This window comes from Talpa occidentalis, unplaced genomic scaffold (genome assembly GCF_014898055.3).
Source record: "Talpa occidentalis isolate TD23 unplaced genomic scaffold, MPIMG_talOcc4v2.1 talOcc4.5, whole genome shotgun sequence".
Lineage (NCBI taxonomy): Eukaryota > Metazoa > Chordata > Mammalia > Eulipotyphla > Talpidae > Talpa > Talpa occidentalis.
Window position 1 is genome coordinate 43,531,885 of NW_023604861.1, and position 18,593 is coordinate 43,550,477.

At 38.6% G+C, this 18,593-nt stretch overlaps 1 protein-coding gene across 3 annotated transcripts in view; it reads left to right on the forward strand.

Moving 5' to 3' along the window:
• TNFRSF19 (TNF receptor superfamily member 19) overlaps nt 1–18,593 on the forward strand; it is a 94,815-nt gene that overhangs the window by 30,229 nt on the left and 45,993 nt on the right. For all 3 annotated transcript variants that reach the window (XM_037527027.2, XM_037527028.2, XM_037527026.2), the window contains exons 4-5: nt 6,680–6,858; nt 18,434–18,519. In XM_037527027.2, the coding sequence (XP_037382924.1) occupies nt 6,680–6,858; nt 18,434–18,519 (265 nt within the window). The remainder of the gene's footprint in view (nt 1–6,679; nt 6,859–18,433; nt 18,520–18,593) is intronic.

The following is an 18,593-nucleotide window of genomic DNA, read 5'->3' on the forward strand; positions in this document are numbered from 1 at the left end:
AGGAAGTGACACAGTTTGTGAAGGCACAGTATCACTGTGTGATCAGCACCGTTACCAGGGCTATGGGACCTCACTTTCAGTTTTTCTGCCTCCCCTCTCTTTCTCTTGGTAATAATTTATTGGACTTAGTGGCGAAGACGTCAAGATATTTTAACCACCTAGTTTTACTGAATGAAATAAAAACATCAAAGTAGTCATTTGTATCTGGGTAATTTAATATTTTTATGCTGTTGAATTTATAGCCTGGATTTCAAATTATTGTGGCGTCTTTATGTTTATGGTGCTTTAGAAATGTGATGATCAGCTCCACAAGTGGTAGCTGCCATGGGCACCCTATTATAATTTAATTCCTTGGAAATAACTTTTCAATCTCTAGTTAATTCAAGGTTTCTAGTTAATTTAAGATTGTAGAATGGTTACTTCATAATTTTTTTTAGACTATAATGAACTGCAAGCTATGCTATTTTGAAAAGTTTGAAGGTAATGTTAAGCTGTTTTTCTAATATTGGCTTTTTCAAGATGGAGAATATGTCAGAGAAAATACATTTTAAATAAAATTCCTCCAAATAATCAATCTTTATAAAAATGTCTAAGAGATTGTGTGGTTAATAATACATGCGCCATAAATACTGGAATTATTTGGCCATAGTAATGGATACAAAGACTTATTTCAACCTCTCACCTAAATGCATCCTTTCTGCTGCCACCAAAGCATACAAACTCTAAGCAAAAATAGGAATATCTAGCTAATGAAAGCCAAATAAGAGGTATTTGGGGCCTGACTCTGTTTTCTTTCTATACGTGATTTGGTCGAATGTAGATTGGATCAAAAAAGAAAAAAGTCACACAAAATCTTCATTCTACAAAATGTAATAACATATACATGATACGGACAATATTTGCAAGAACATAGTGGTGAGAATGGCCCTTATGTACATTGTAAATTCTAGAATACAGTCAGAACTCAAAATACAGGCACAAAGATCTCTGACGCTGTTTATATTCTTTTGCAAAAGAAATGAGACCATCACAATATTTCAAGCTCATCTATAGTTGGATCATTTATCCTAGTTCTCAGGAATGGAGTGAGGACATGAATTGTTAAAGATAGCAATACTTAACAAGGAATGGAATGATAGTTGATTGCCTCACAAGGATATTCAAACAGCAGTCTGTTTACATAGATTCAGGGGACCCACAGTTCTGGATCTGCAGTAGGTGATTCAACCACATAGGATAAATTATATTTTATTTTTGTATTCTTATTTTTAAATTAATTTTTATTGGGGTGGCATTGGTTTACCGCACTATACATATTTTGGGACTGGGGTCAGTCCTCTTCATGTCACCACACTATGCACGTCACCACACTATGCCCACTACTAAAGTATTAAAATCTTCCAGCACAATCTGATGGGCCAACTCCACCCTTTGCTCATGCTCTGCCTCCCAAGAGTTGCTTTTGTCTGTTTTTTGCTTTGTTTCTTTACATTCCACATACGACTGAAGTCAACCAGTATTTGCTTTCATCTTCTGACATATTTCACATAGAATAATACCTCTCAGTTTCCATCCAAATTGTTGCATATGGAAGGATTTCATCTTTTTTTCTTTATGACTGAGTAGTATAGTGTATATACATAACACATCATATCCACTTTTCTGTTGGTGGGCACTCAGGTGTTTCTATAATTTGGTTACTGTAGATAGTCCTGCAATGAACATAAGAGGCATATATACCCCTTTGAATTAGTTTGCATTCTTCAGCTGATTCATAGAAGTGAAATTGCTGGATCATATGGTAGGTAGGTTTTTAATATTTTGAGAAATTTCCATGCTGTTTTGCTTTGGGAGTAGACCAATCTAAATTCCCACCAATAGTATACTTTCTCACCAACACCTCTTGTTTTTGGTCTTTTCGGTATGGGCCAATATCACTGGTGTGAGGTGGATTCTCATTGTGGTTTTGACTTAAATGTCCCTAGTTATAAGTGGTGGTGAGCATTTTTTCATGTGCAAGTGACTATTTAGCTTTCTGTCCATTTTTTGACTGGGATATTTGTTTTCTCTCTGTTGAGTTGTATGAGTTCTTTGTATATCTTCAATATTAGCTCCTTGTCCGATGTATGATGTACAAATATTTTCTCCCATTTGGTAGTGTGTTTTTTGTTTTAATAATAGTTCCTTTTTTGTTGAGAAGCTTTTTAGTTTGATGTAGTCCCAATTGTTTATTTTTACTTTTGTTTCCATTTCTACTGTAGTGTCCCCAAAGTCATCTCTGAAGCAAATATCATGGAGTATTTTGCCTATGTTTCTTTTATGTATTTTATGGTTTCAGGTATTACATCCAAGTCTTTATTTTTAATTAATTTCTGTGTCTAGTATAAGATAATGGCCTAGTTTTAATCTTTTCTAGGTGGCTGTCCAGTTTTCCCAACACCATTTGTTGAAGGGATTTTATTTCTCTATTGTATAATCTTGGCAGCGTTGTAATATATTAACTCACCATATACGTAAGAGTTTATTTTGGGGTTCTCAATTTTATTTCATTGAACTGTATGTTTATTTTTATTTCCTTACCATATGTTGTGATTACTATAGCTTTGTAGTATAATTTGAAATATGGGAACTTAATGCCTCTGTTCTTTTTGTTGGAATGTTTTGTCTGTTCAGGGTTTTATGTGGTTTCATGCAGATTCAGTAATTTTCTATTTCCTTGAAGAATACTGTAGAATTTTTCTATAGGAATTGCACTGAATCTGTGTATTACTTTGGGGAAGACGGTCATTTTAAGAATAATAATTCTTCTGATCCATGAACATGGATTATGTTTCCATTTCTTTGCGTGTTTTGTATTTCTTTTAACAGTGTCTTATAATTTTCATGGTCTAGATCTTTCACCTCCTTTATTTCATCATTCTTTTTTTATGTTATTGTAAATGGTGTTGTTTTTTGATTTCTTGCTCTTCTAGTTCATTGTTTTCATGTAGAAGTGTAATCAACTTTTGTATATTTATTTTGTAGCCTCCTACATTACTGTACCAATTGTTTCCAACAGTTTTTCATGGTGTCATTAGAGGTTTTTTTTTAATGCATATTGTTATCTGCAAATAGTGATTGTTATACTATTTTTTCCAATTTGGATTTATTTTATATCTTTCTCTTGCCTAATTGCTCTAGCTAGGACTTCCAATATTATGTTTAATAGTAGTGATGAGAGAGCAGAGCCTTGTCTGGTGTCTGATCTTAGAGGAAAAGTTTTCAGTTTTTCACCATAGAATATAATGTTAGCTGTAGGTTTGTCACATATGGCCTTTATTATGTTAAGGTATGTTCCTTCTATCTCCATTTTTTGAGAGTTCTTATCATAAATGGATTTTGAAACTTGTTAAATGATTTCTCTGCATCTATTGATATGGTCATATGATTTAGCTTTCATTTTGTTGACATCATGTATTACATTAATTGATTGGCATTTGTTGAAACATCCCTGCACTTCTGGGAAAAATCTCACTGGGGTCATTGTGATATATGATCCTATTAATGTTTTGTTGAGATTTTGCTAAGATTTTGTTGAAGAGTTTTTTAATTTATGTTTATTGGGGATAGTGATTTGTAGTTTTCTTTTGTGATGTTCTTGTCTGCTCTTTGTATTGGGTAATGCCGGCCTCACAAATTATGTTTGGAAGCATTCCTTCTTTAACCTTTGGCAAAAGTTTGAGGACAGGTATAAGTTCATCATTAAAGGTTTTGTTCCCATTTTTAAAAGGCATGTCATTGTGATCCCATTTTAGAAAGATTTTTACTGAATAAAAATATTTTAGATGGAAAGTAATATTTCATTAATCTGGGAAAGTTTGGGGTCTCAAGATTCTCTTGTTCTCCATGTGGCTTTAATATGCTTGAATCAGGAAAGGTGGTATATTGAGTTGAAGAGAATACAAAATAATAATAGCCACAGGTATCATTTAGTGGGCAGTTGCTTACTTTCTGTTTTATTTGCAGTTTAGAGACTTTATATGCTATTTTCCCCACTTATTTTTCAAAACAACTCTGTAGAGCATGTATCACCCCATCTCACAGATGAAGAGACTTTGGGTCAGAGAGTTCCCTCAGTCACTTCACCAAAGAGTGGCAGAGTTGGCATTTAAACTCATGTACTTCTGGCACCAATGTGGGAATCACACATTTTTACCGCAATACCAACCTGGTATGAAAAACTAAACTTTAGGTGTTTTCTCAGAATTAATACTTTTTCTCTTTCGCCTCTCTCTGTTTATTTCCCCTTTTTCTACTCTCTTTTTTTTGTCCTTTGTTGTGTATTAACTTGTATGTGAGACTCATAATCCAAGCTGCCTGGATCAAAGCATGATTTTGAAACATTGCTCTTGCAAGACCCTTTGCCTGGAGATGCTGAACCTGTAAACAAGGAGGCCCCCACCCCCAAATGTCTCGTGCACCAGGCTTTGATCCTGGGAAAATGAGTGGGAGGTTGCCTTCTGTACTTTTAAAGAATGTCTTTGCATACATGTAATTCTCTTAGCAACTAAAGTACCAGGAAGAACACATTTCTACCCCAGTACAGAGCCGTACTAACCCAGTACAAAGCACGCGCGTGCGCACGTGCACACGCGCGCGCGCACACACACACACACACACAAAATCACAGTGATGTCTTCACAAAGACCTAATGCATGTCCCAAGAAATTATTTTTGAATGTCTTTATTGTTCTCATTACCAGAGTAATAGATGCTCTTTGCAAAATTTAAATTATTGCAGAATTAGAAAATTAAAGATACCTCATAATTCCATTAATACCATCCCCAAAGATAATCCATGTTAACAATTTTAAAGAAATTCTAATGTGTGAATTAATTCTTCAAGTCAAATGGTTCCCCTCTCCCCCTTTCCTCCTGTTTGTGCTTTTGGCTTAGAACATTGTCTAGCTGGAGTGCTGAGGATTAAGGTTGTTGACCTTCCTCCTTTGTTTCTCCTCTACTCTCTGTTGTTCATATTCAAGATGTCCTTTTCAAAGACAGGCAGAGTAGCTGAAAGGAGGAAGGAAGGTATCATTCATCCAAAATGTGAGTGACTTCATTAGTAAAAAAAATCTAAATTGATGTGTTATTACTCAGTATCCTTTACTGAGTAGTTCATTGAGTACAGGGAATACTTTCCTTTGTATGGGATTTGATTTCATTTTTGACCAAATTGGTACTATTTATTTGACTTTGTATAGAAATATGAAAAGAGAAGCTTAAATATTTTAAATTTTGTGAAAAAAAACGAGGGATTTTCAAGTATTTGGAATTGCATTATGGCATCTGTAGTTTACAGAGAAGGAAACAGGGGCTCTAAAATGTTTGAATGTCTTCTACCCTTTGCTACAGTGAGCTGTGTGTGTGAGCTCCGCATGCTCTCTGGATAGATGCTCTTTCAGCTTGTGAACTGACGTCTATTTTTTTAAATGACCAGCATTCTATAGAAGCCATCAGAAAGCACAGATAAGCAGTGTTAACATTTGCTATGTATTCCTTCCCACATCCTCCTCTGTGTATATTAGGGACACGTCCTGACAGGCTCCATAGTGTAGTTACATGAAGTCTGATGCTGGAATTAAATAGTGAAGGTTCAAATCCTGGTCCTAACATTAGCTCATCACCTTGGTTAAGGTGCCTTTTGGGCATGGTCCCATCCATGAATAGGAATAATGGTAGCACGTTTCTTTTTGGGAAGGATTATGAAGTAACAAGACACTACGTATAAAGTCCCTGACATAGATTAAGCACCCAGCCAATGCTAATGTTTATTAGTTATATTTTTGTAAGAAATGGGTTCATACTATGAATCTGGATATCTACCCAGTAGAGATCATCTACTTCTGAATCACAACTTATTTTTAAAATCTCCTATGAGCCATATCTGCATCATTCTTTTTATGGTTGTATTATGATTACAATTGTTGTATTATTATACAATTGCTGTGATTTATTAGATCATATGGTGGCCAAAGAGCCATCTGTTCTGTCCATCCTCGGAAAACAGTCGTGTGTTCTAATGTCCTCAGCTGGAGAAGCTTGAGACCTTTAGTAGTACGCAGTTTTATCTGAACCAGAATGTAGTGTTTTTTTAAGAAACATATGAGAATCTTCCTACTATTATATACAATTAAGCTTCTAAACATTCCAAGATACTCTCTACTAGATAGATTTCCAGGCTTGTAAATATATGAAATTTCTTATGCATTTGTCCTTATTTTCTAAAACATCACTGTTGATATCAAAGTGCATATTTTCTATCTTGATAAGTGAATCAGTGTCTGAATATCTCCCTGACTTTAGTTTTTGAACACTACATGACTGGCTTAATTAGAAAAGAAGAAAGTGCCGTAATTCTGCCATAAGCTGGCAATAATGCAGCAGTGGGGTGCTGACGAACCTTTATTATTCAAATGCTCATGGCTTCTTGAATAAAGTGGATGACTAAGTATACTTCTCACAGTAAGAGAGATTATTAGCAGTGGGAGACACATTTGAACTTGCTGAAAGGGCTGCCTTTGTAGCTAGAAGACTGGCACTCAGTAATTATTAGACCAGGTCTTCATTTTATCCCAGCTGTCTTTCCTTTTTCACGCTTGCAATGTCTGAATAGCTTTCTATTGCTTGCTAATCCCTGCAGGAATGTGGCTTTGGCTACGGGGAGGATGCCCAGTGTGTGACATGCCGGCCTCACAGGTTCAAGGAGGACTGGGGCTTCCAGAAGTGCAAGCCATGCCTGGACTGTGCGCTGGTGAGCCGCTTCCAGAAGGCTAACTGTTCTGTCACCAGTGATGCCGTCTGTGGGGACTGCTTGCCAGGGTATGTTGTACCATTTCTTTCCCTCATAATTATTTATTGTGAAATTGGCATTTCTCTTACTCCCTTCCAAATAGTGAATGCACTTGGATATTAACCTGAACACATTTAGCGCTCATGACCTTTTGTCTCAATATTCACCACTAGTTCTTTGGGCCTTCTACGTGCTAATGCACCATGATAGATTTTGGTTGTAAATAAAATGAAAACGCATGCTAACAAAGAATGGGTGTCATGAAAATCCAAAGAGTTCCTCCACATCAATAAAAAAACAAAGCATGCACAAATGACAAGAGAATGAACAGGCTATTCACAGAAGAGCAAACAGGTATATTCTGTGTTCAAATGAAGATGTTTATCCTCCTTGGTGATCAGAGAAAATGCAAATCACAACCATTCAGTTATTTCAGCGGAAATTCTAGGAGCAGCTGTGAGGCACTGGTTAGGTCCAGAGGCAAAAATCCCTACCCATGGGAGCCTCTATCTTAATGAGGTTTTTAAAAATATCTCAACAGTAAATAATAAAGAAGTAAATTATGCAGAAAGATGGAGGATGATGATTATTGCAGAAAAAGAAAGCTAGACCTTTCTTTTTGGTGGGATTAGTTGTGGCCCCAGTGACGGGTAGGCAAGGTGCATGTTAAAGTGGGCAATCAATGCAGGCATCATTGGTCAAATCAGAGCTGAACAAAAGGTTGAAGTCAGGGAGGTGATAACTGAGCTCCTATGTGAGGGAAGAGCATTTAGGCACAGGGAATCACAAGAGACAGGCCATAAAGTCTGCCTTGAACTTGATATTTTTAAGAAACTGCAAAGAGGAAAGGGGGAGCAGAGAAGAAAGTGAGGGCTGAGGGGGTAGGAGTGGGTAGGGCAGGTGTGAGTGCTGCAAATCTTCAGTGTGCAAATCCCCAGACCATGGGGAAAAAGAGACCATACTGGGCCAGGTGGAGAAACAAAGCACAGAGGAGGAATTTTTAAGTTTTTAGTGCTTCTAGGTAACCATCGGACAGATAAGTCAGACCAAACAGTCAGTAGGAGGACAGCTGGTGTGGAGAGCTGGATCAGAGGAGCATGGGTGATCATCTGCTAGGGAATGAAGAGGCCTGACTACACAGGGTAAGAAGGAGAGACAGAATAGCTAATGATTTAGTGGGTGTGGAGTGGAGCTAGTGTTAGCCAACCAAAGACAGAGGGAGAGACAGACCAGAATTCCGGAGCTCTGAAAACCAGACCTTATAGCAAAGGTGAAACACATTTCAGGAACAGCAAACATGCAGGTGGCTAAGCAGTTTATATTTCTGTAATGTTCACAGTGTTTTAAAAATGTAGAAAGTGAGATTTGCCCAGGTTTAAGGTATTTCAGACAAAATCTTTTAGCCCATAAGTGTGATGCTGGAGCAACTTCCAGGAGTGTGACACCAGAACCCACACTCCAGGCAACTGCAGAGAACTCTGGGAGGACTCACCAGAACATGCCCACAAGATCAGGATGATTTTGACCTAGTGGCTCAGTGATAGTTCTGGAGTTCGCGCTGAGGCCAGAAACGTAAATAAATCTTTAGGCCTCACAGCTTCCTTCGTCAAAAAGCTATATATAGAGGGGGGCGGAGCAACATGGCGGCGAGGAGACGCTGCGAGTAAGATCTCCCATTAAAAAAAGTGAATAGGGAGGAAAAGCGGCAGGTCCCAGTGAGAACTGGGACACGGAAGATAAACGGGTGACGCCAGCGAACTGCCCGAAGAAGAAAGTGGCCATAAAAGAGGACTAGAAGGGAGGGAAGCGCAGAACCCTGCTCCCCTCCCCCGCCCACAGAGGCGGCACTCTCCGACCCGCAGAGAGGAGGAAACAACAAACCAAAACAACCAACAAGAACAAACGACGCAGCAAGCGGGACTGTGAGCGGAAAGGAACTATTGCAGCCACCACACCCCGTGAACGGGAGCTGAGGCGAACCCTGCAGGATCCGCCGCGGCGGTGAGCGAACGGCTCCGGGCGCCATTAGAGAAGAACAAAGACCCCGGGAGACGCGCACACAGCCCGGGCTGCCGGTAAGCCTGCGCGGGAAACGCGGCGCGCCTGGCGCGCTTGAAAAGCAAGTGCAGACCGGGATCGCGGCTGCCCAGGTCCCCGCGCCTGCGACCTAGGCTTGCGGGGAGACGACCTAGGCTTGCGGGGAGACGCACGGAGGTCCTCACTGAGGTGAAGGTCCCTCCCTGAGTAAGCAGGAACCAGGCGCCCAGGCACGGGAGCCGGGTGCAAAAGGCGCCATTCCCGCGCCACTGAACTGGGCTACAGCCCGCGTCCTGGACCTGAGGGCTTTGAACTGAGACCCGGGGCACGAAAATTCGGGGCGTGGGTTCTCCACGACGGTGGGGCACAAGGCAGACACAGCACCCCAAAGCTGTTGAGGTGTACCCTACCATTCCCGCTCTGTTCTCTGTCCCACGGGGTGGGGGGAGGCGAAAAACAGCCCCCCAAGGACAATAGGAGAGATCTCTGGCGCCACCTAGCGACCAGGAAAAAAAAAGTCACTAACACCCTATAAAACAGGACATCTCTTAAGTCTGCTTGAAAAGGGCAGAAGGTTTCTGGAGGACCCAGTGGCCAGCCGGGAAGTTATTCCACGCCAGGCCCCTTCCGACCAGCAGTCTGAGCCCACAGAGGGAGCAGGCACCCACGTCCGGGGCAGACCGGGTGCGCAGAAGAGTGTGCCTGAAACCGGAGGCGCAGGGACTGCATCCCGCTTCGCCATTTGAGAACAGGGACATTTCTTCAGTAAAAACTGCCTAAAACCAGCAGAAAGCTCCCCCAGAAGACAGAGATGGCTCCTGGAAGAGCCAGAGGGGAGCGGAGAAGTTCACCCAAGATGTCAGTCAGTCCGAGCAACACAGTGTCCCAACGCATACGACAAATTAGAAAACAGACAGTAGGGAGTAGAAGAACCACACGCAACCTAAAAACTCCTCAGGAAAGAAGCACACCACAAAAAGAAAACCACTCCCCAGATTGCAACGACAGCAACTTGGAAGAACTTCTGAGCCTTCCAGAAAGAGAATTTAAAATTGCCATGATTAAAAAAGTAATAGATCAGAAGAAGGAAATTGAGTCCCTAAAGAGGGAAGTAAGAGAAATGCAGGAGATCAAAGAATTAATGGAGGAACTAAAGAACTCTGGGAAAAGCAATGAAAGCAGAATAGATGAAATGGAAGAACGAATAAGTAATCTTGAAGACACAGAAATAAAAAGAACCAAAACAGAAAAGGAAAGAGAAGTACGAAGGAAAAAGAATGAAGAAAGACTTCGGGAACTATCTGACTCCATGAGGAAAGGAAATATAAGAGTTATAGGAATTCCAGAAGGAGAGGAGAGAGATGTAGGAACAGAGAAAATATTCATGGATATAATTGAAGAGAACTTCCCAAATGAGAAGAAGGAGCTGAAAATTGATATACAAGAAGCAAGAAGAACACCAAACTTCCACGACGAAAGGAAAAACACAGCAAGACACATAATAGTAAAGCTCCCAAGAATCCAGGACAAGGAAAAATAATGAAGCTGACAAGAGGGAAGAAACAGATAACATTCAAAGGAAAACCAATCAGGCTGACATCAGACTTCTCTGAAGAAACACTACGGGCAAGGAGAGAGTGGAGGGACATAGTCAACAGACTCCAAGAAAACAGATGCCAACCAAGAATACTCTATCCCGCAAAGCTCTCTTTCCTCCATGAAGAAAGAATATGGACCTTCCCAGACAAAGAGAAACTCCGGAATTTCATTGCGACTAAACCCCCACTCCAAAAAATACTACAAGGAATCCTAAAGCCAGAACCTCAGAGGGACGAATAACAACGAAAGAAGACCAAAAAAAAAAAAGTTATTAAAAGAATAAATAAATAAAATCAAAGCAAAGACAAACATAATGGCAAATACAGATGCTAACATATCAATATTAACTCTAAATGTAAATGGACTAAACTCTTCAATAAAAAGACACAGAGTTGCAGCCTGGATTAAGAAACAAAACCCAACCTTTTGCTGTCTCCAGGAAACACATTTAGCTACAAAAGATAAAAATAGGCTCAAAGTCAAAGGATGGAAAACAATCCTACAAGCAAATGGGCCAAAAAAGAAAGCAGGAACAGCTATACTTATATCAGATAAAACAGACTTCAAACTCAAAAAATAAAAAGAGACCCCAATGGTCACTACATTATGATTAAGGGGACAATACTTCAAGAAGAAATAACACTCATTAACATATACTCACCAAACGAAAGAGCACCAAAATATATCAGACAACTGTTGTCCTCTCTGAAAACAGACATCAGAGAAAACACATATGTAGTGGGAGACTTCAACACACCACTATCAACAATGGATAGATCAACAAGACAAAAAATAAGTAAAGAAACTAAAGCTCTAAATAAGGACCTAGAGCATTTGGGCTTAACAGACATCTATAGAACACTAAACCCAAAAAAACGGAGTACACATTTTACTCAAGCGCACACGGATCATTCTCCAGGATCGATCACATACTGGGGCACAAGACAAACATCAACAGATACACCAAGATTGAAATCATACCAACCATCTTTTCTGACCACGAAGGCATCAAACTAGAAATAAATCATAAAAAGAAGGCAAGGAACTATCCTACCTCATGGAGATTAAAAGCCACACTACTGGAAGACCACTGGACTAACGAGGAGATCAAAGAAGAAATTAAAAAATTCTTTGAATTGAATGACAAGGAGGACACCAATATCCTAAATGTATGGGATGCAGCAAAAGCAGTAATAAGAGGAAAATATATAGCAATAGAAGCTCACATCAAAAAACAAGAAAGAACTCAAAGAAACAACCTAATCTCGAAGCTCAAAGATCTAGAAAAGAACAACAAAAAACCCCAGAACCAGTAGAAGAAAAGAAATAATAAAACCAAAGCAGAAATAAATGAAATTGAAACTAAAAAAACAATCCAAAAGATCAATGAAACCAAGAGCTGGTTCTTTGAAAAAATAAATAAAATAGACAAACCCTAGCCAGGCTCACAAAGGAAAAAGGGAGAAAGCACAAATACACAGAATCATAAATGAAAGAGAGAAATCACAACGGACACAGCAGAAATCAAAAGAATAATCAGTAACTACTATGAACAGTTATATGGAAACAAGTTCAACAATCTAGAGGAGATGGACAAATTCCTACAACTCTACAATCACCCAAAGCTAGATAAAGAAGAAATAGAACACCTAAACAGACCAATTACAAGCAGCGAAATTGAAATGGTAATTAAAAACCTCCCCAAAAACAAAAGCCCAGGACCTGATGGATTTACAAATGAATTCTACCAAACATTCAGAGACGAATTAGTGCCTATCCTTCACAAACTCTTCCAAAAAATTGAGAAGGAAGGGACAATACCAAACACGTTCTATGAAGCCAATATTACACTAATACCAAAACCGAATAAGGACAACACAAAAAAGGAAAACTATAGGCCAATCTCCCTAATGAACACTGATGCAAAAATCCTCAATAAAATTTTAGCTATCAGAATCCAACAATGTATCCATAAGATAATTCACCACGACCAAGTTGGATTCATTCCAGGGGCACAAGGATGGTTTAACATCCGAAAATCAATCAACGTTATCCAACACATCAACAAAAAGAAATATAAAACCATATGATAATATCAATAGATGCTGAGAAAGCTTTCGACAAAGTGCAACACCCATTCATGATAAAAGCCCTTGAAATTCTTGGGATACAAGGAACATACCTCAACATCATAAAGGCCATCTATGACAAGCCAACAGCCAGTATCATTCTCAATGGTGAAAAGCTGAAAGCAATTCCATTAAGATCTGGAACAAGACAAGGATGTCCACTCTCACCACTGCTTTTCAATATAATACTGGAAGTCCTAGCCAGAGCAATAAGACAAGAGAAAGACATACAAGGAATCCAAATAGGAAAAGAAGAAGTCAAACTATCACTATTTGCAGATGATATGATAATATACAAAGAGAACCCCAAAATCTCCACAGAAAAACTAATTCAACTCATCAATCAATTCAGTAAAGTGGCAGGATACAAAATCAACACGCAAAAGTCAGTAGCCTTCCTATACACAAACAATAAATCTGAAGAAGAAGAAATCAAAAAAACCACCCCTTTTATTATCGAAACAAAAAAAATCAAATATTTGGGAATAAATCTAACAAAAGAGGTAAAGGACCTATACAAAGAAAACTATAAAACACTGTTAAAAGAAATAGAAGAAGACACAAAGAAATGGAAAGACATCCCCTGCTCATGGATTGGAAGAATAAACATTATTAAAATGGCCATCCTACCAAAAGCAATATACAGATTCAATGCTATTCCAATCAAAATCTCAATGGCATTCTTCAAAGAAATAGAACAATTATTGATGAAATTCATATGGAATCACCAAAAACCCCGAATAGCCAAAGCTCTACTGAAAAAAAAAGAAGGAAATGGAGGCATCACACTCCCAGACTTCAAACTATACTACAAAGCCATAATCATCAAAACTGCATGGTATTGGAACAAGAACAGACATACAGACCAATGGAATCGAATAGAAAATCCAGAAATAAACCCACAGATTTATGGTCAACTAATCTTTGACAAAGGAGCAAAGACTATGCATTGGAGCAAAGAAAGTTTGTTCAATAAATGGTGCTGGGAAAACTGGGTCGCTACATGCAAAAGAATGAAGCTTGACCACTACCTCACACCATACACAAAAATCAACTCAAAATGGATTAAAGAACTAGACATAAGACCTGAAACCATAAAATACATAGAAGGAAATATAGGCGAAACACTACGGGATTTGCACATCAAAGACATCTTTACAGACACATCACCCAAAGCAGTGATAGTGAAGAGAAAGATAAACAGCTGGGACTACATCAAATTAAAGAGCTTCTGCACAGCAAAAGAGACAATAACAAAAACAAAGAGAAACCCCACCAACTGGGAGAACATTTTTGCACCCAACACTAATGATAAAGGACTGATCACAAAAATCTGCAAAGAGCTGATGAGACTCAGCAACAACAAAGAAAATAATCCAGTCAAAAATGGGCAGAAGAGCTAAAAAGAAACTTCTCTGAAGAGGAAATGAAAATGGCCAACAGACATATGAAAAAATGTTCAACATCACTTGTAATCAGGGAAATGCAAATCAAAACTACCATGAGATACCATCTCACACCACTGAGAATGGCACATATTAAAAAACTAGCAACAACAAATGTTGGCGAGGATGTGGAGAAAAAGGAACTCTTGTGCACTGTTGGTGGGAGTGCAAACTGGTCCAACCACTATGGAGAGCTGTGTGGAGATTTCTGGACCTACTAAACATAGAGCTTCCATATGATCCAGCAATTCCACTCCTAGGTATTTACCCAAAGGACACAGAAACATCAATTCCAAAGAGCACCTGCACTCCTATGTTTATAGCAGCACTGTTTACAATAGCTAAGCTTTGGAAACAACCCAAATGCCCAAAAATAGATGACTGGATCAAGAAGATGTGGTACATATATACCATGGAATATTACTCAGCATTCAAAAAAGATAAACACATGCAATTTGCAGCAACATGGATGGCACTGGAAGGGATCATGCTCAGCGAAATAAGCCAAAAAGAAAAAGAAAAATACCGGATGGTCTCACTCATAGCAGGAATCTAGAAAACTTAAATAAGGGACCAGGAAAATGAATATAAGAAAGTGAAAATCAAAATCAACAAAAAAACTATGAACCAGAGACACTTTTTGGGGGGTGGGGGGCGGGAGGGGAAGGATTGGGTTCAGAATGGGGCGTTTGCAATTGTATGGGGGAATATAAAAATAAAATTTAATATTTAAAAAAAAAAAAAAAAAAAAAAAAAAAAAAAATAAGCTATATATAGAGTTCCATGCAACCCAGCAACTCTGTTCTTAGGTAGATAGTCAAGAGAATTGAAAACATGTGCACACAAAAGTTAGTACACAAATATTGATAGCAGCATTATATGTAATAGTCAGATTTCTATCACTGATGAATGAATGAACAAATTGGAATATATTTGAACAATGGAGTATTATTTGGCAATAAAAATGAATGAAATACTGACACATGCTACAGCATGGATGAACCTAGAAAGTACTATTCGAATTGAAAGAAGCCAACCACAAATGACCACATATTGTGTGATTCCATTTGTATGATGTGTCCAGAATAGGCAAATCGGTAGAGATAGAAACTAAATTATTGGTTGCCTAAGGCTGGAGGTTTGGGAGGTTTACAAAGAATGGTGTGTGTGAGGAGGAGGTACAGAGCAAAAAAGTACAGTTTCTTTTTTGGCATGATGAATCTGTTCTAAAATTGATTTTGCTGATGGTTATGCACCTTTGAAAATACTAAAGACCATCTAATTGTACACTTTAAATGGGTGGATTGTGTAAAATGTGAATTCTCAGTATCGATTATTGAAAAAAGCAAACTATAATTTCAGACTATGTGATACCTACAAATATAATGATCCAGAGTTTTGACCTTGTGCAAATCTAATTAAGGAATAGGAACGGAACATGTAACATAGCTCAATTGTTGCTATTCTGATAAAATCATGTTTGTACACATCTGCTTTCTTCTGGGGGACAGGGAGAAGAGAAGGTCCATAGGAAATATGGGCATAAGGTGGGCAGTGCCCAGTAAGTGTGAGGAAGGGTGCAGGGCCCGAGGATTTAGATTTACAGAGGGAGCCCACGGGGAGTGCTATTGGGTGACAGAGAAGACATCCTTCCCAGCACCTCCCCCTAAGCATGTTTCCTTTTGCTTAACCCCATTCATTGTCATCTGAGCTCAGTACTTTAGTTTCTACAATGTTTGCTCATTCTTTAAATAAATGCTGTGATGCAGGAAAGCTATAAATGAATAGATGCTTCATAGTTTATTTATATGATTAGTTTAAAATTACATCTTTTTAAAGTAAGCATGAATGTACGAGGCAGGCAATAATTATACAGTGACTTGTAGCTAAATCTTCCATAGTGCCCTACAAGTACTCATTCAACTAGATTATATTTACGTGAAGATACAAGTAGTTGAAAGCCATTTCACAGATAGGGATATTGAGGCAAAAGGGAAATAATAGGCAAATTGAATATTCTAGAAAAGTAACATGAAAATCAGGCTTATGGTCAGCAATTCTATTTCTGCTACCATTGCTACCCTCTGCAGCTTCAACCTCTTCAAATAAGGTCTTTTGCTGCCCGTAGGTTCAGCCTCAGCAGCGCTCCAGTTGCTTTTTTCCCAGTGCAGGTATGTGGGGAAATAGTCAGTCCTCTGTGCCCACAATTTAAGTGGTTAAAGAGACCCAGGCTGCTTGTTTCTGAAAGTGAACTGATTTTAGGCCAGTTGCTTAATTTCTCTGACAGCCATTCTTCTCACCAATAGAAACAGTATCTAATAATAATACCAACCTGCAGAATTGTTGGAATGATGAAGAATTTAATGCATATAAATGCCTAGCAGAGTGCTTAGTCCCTGGTGCACTAAAAAAGACATTGTTGCCAATTAATGTTATTTGCAGCCAGCAAAATCTTTGCATACCTTTTTTCCAAGTGTGGCCAATGAATCGCAGCCTATTCTTTCTGCTCCCATGACCCTGTCCCCTCTCTATTAAGGGAACCTGGGATCCACCTGAAAGAATAAACTGGCCCCTTTCAGTTCTTTGCTGCTTCTAGTAATATGATAGCTAACATTTTTTAAGCACTTGCTATATGCTGAGTACTATATGCAGATTAGCTTTTCTAATCATCAAAACCCACTTTACAAAGTAGGGATTAATCTATTCCTCCTTCACAAAGGAGGAAATTTGCTCCAATAAATGATTTGCCCAGGGTCACCCAGTTTGTATGTCCAAAGACCTGAGATTCTATTGCTGAGGTCCTGTAATTAACTAGGCAGCTAATTTTGCAGGGAGGTGTCCCCTGGCCCTCCATTATGATTAATCATGAGAACTACAGCTGACTATTCTGTGCCCTACTCCCTTTTCACCCTCACTTTTCCCCATGTCCCCATCTTCAAGCTCACTTCCCCTTGCCTATTCCCAGATGGTACCCTATTAACCACTACAGTGTTCATGAGCTCTGGGTCTCACCCTAAATATTCATCCTCACATTGGCATTTGTTCAGTTTCAGCAAGGGGCCATTGCTGTGGACTGTTGAGAAACATGACCAGCAGGTTGACCAACCAGTATGGAACTGGGTGCTAACAAGAGTATAGGATTGAGCGGAGTTGTCATCTGGTAACTAACACGAGCACCATGGAAAATTTGATCAAGACTTGATTGTCATACATGGGCCATGGGAACTGCATTCAAAATTGCATTAAGCATGATCATTATAAAGCCAGAGCTAGAATTTTGCTGTGTCATCTACTTGCAGACTTGCTTGCATTGATTGAACAGATTATAGTCAACAGATTATTTCTTAAAATAATTTTCAAACAAGGAGCTCATTAGGCTAACTATTGTTCTTTGAATTCAGTTTAACCGAAAGTTCCTTTTCAAATGCAGTATTGGTGGGAAATTTGGGTCTATAAAATGTATTTATATGTTGCCTCTCATCAAAACAATAAGTAAAAATTCCATGTGGTTTCATTTTGTCGTTTTGCATTAGCTACCTGAAAGCCCAGAGTAAAATTTAAAGTTCAACCATAAAACCAGTTTTATCAGACACCTTGTATATATCTCTGTTACCGGTTACCTTACTTTACTTTTGAAAATTTGTACCTTGTCTCACTTGGTCAATAGGCAGAATTAAAATTGTTTCTATTTCCCAAAACCATGGCAGGTTAAACATAGTAAATAAAGAGAAAGTAGAATAATTTTAGATTTATGAACTTATTATCCATTTAATCTATTAAATTATACCCTAAATGACAATTCTTTTATCTTCATCTCCAAACGAGATAATTTTGAGGGAACTTTTTATAAATTAAAAAAATGGGTCTGATGATAAGTAAATTATTGATTATTATTATTTAGTAATTACTCTGTACTTTCAGATTCTAACCTTAACCTCATTTTGTACTAGGTGGAAAATGTGAGTGGGTTGATGGTTTTGAAAATGTTGTAGCAGTTTAAAAAATAGACTGTAGAATCTACCATTAAGCTATTGAAATAAAGACACTGACAGACTGGGTTTTGGAAGCTGTTGTATAATCTGTCCAGCTATTGATAGCCCTGTCAGAGTCCTGCCCCCACATCACATCCTCTCCTTGTGAGCACTGACTCAGGAACCTGCCAGTTGTACCCCCCAAACTCCTTTCCACTTAGTGTTTCTAGTTAACATTTAATGTTCATTCAAAACATAATGTGATAACTAACACTGCAGTGTGATATAATATTATATTTAGCCTATGAGAACCTTTCTTTAAGTAATAGAACTGATAATGGAGAATGCCAATAATTTATGAACTAGATCTGTTTGCTGTAACTGTGATCTTAGATGAAAGGATTATTTTCCTTTCTCTTCTAGATTTTACAGGAAGACAAAACTTGTTGGCTTTCAAGACATGGAGTGTGTGCCGTGTGGAGACCCTCCTCCTCCTTATGAACCACACTGTGAGTGAGCGCCATACAAACACAGCCGAAGGGCTCTTGGCCTTTTTTTTAAAAACCCTCTTCAGTTGGCAAAT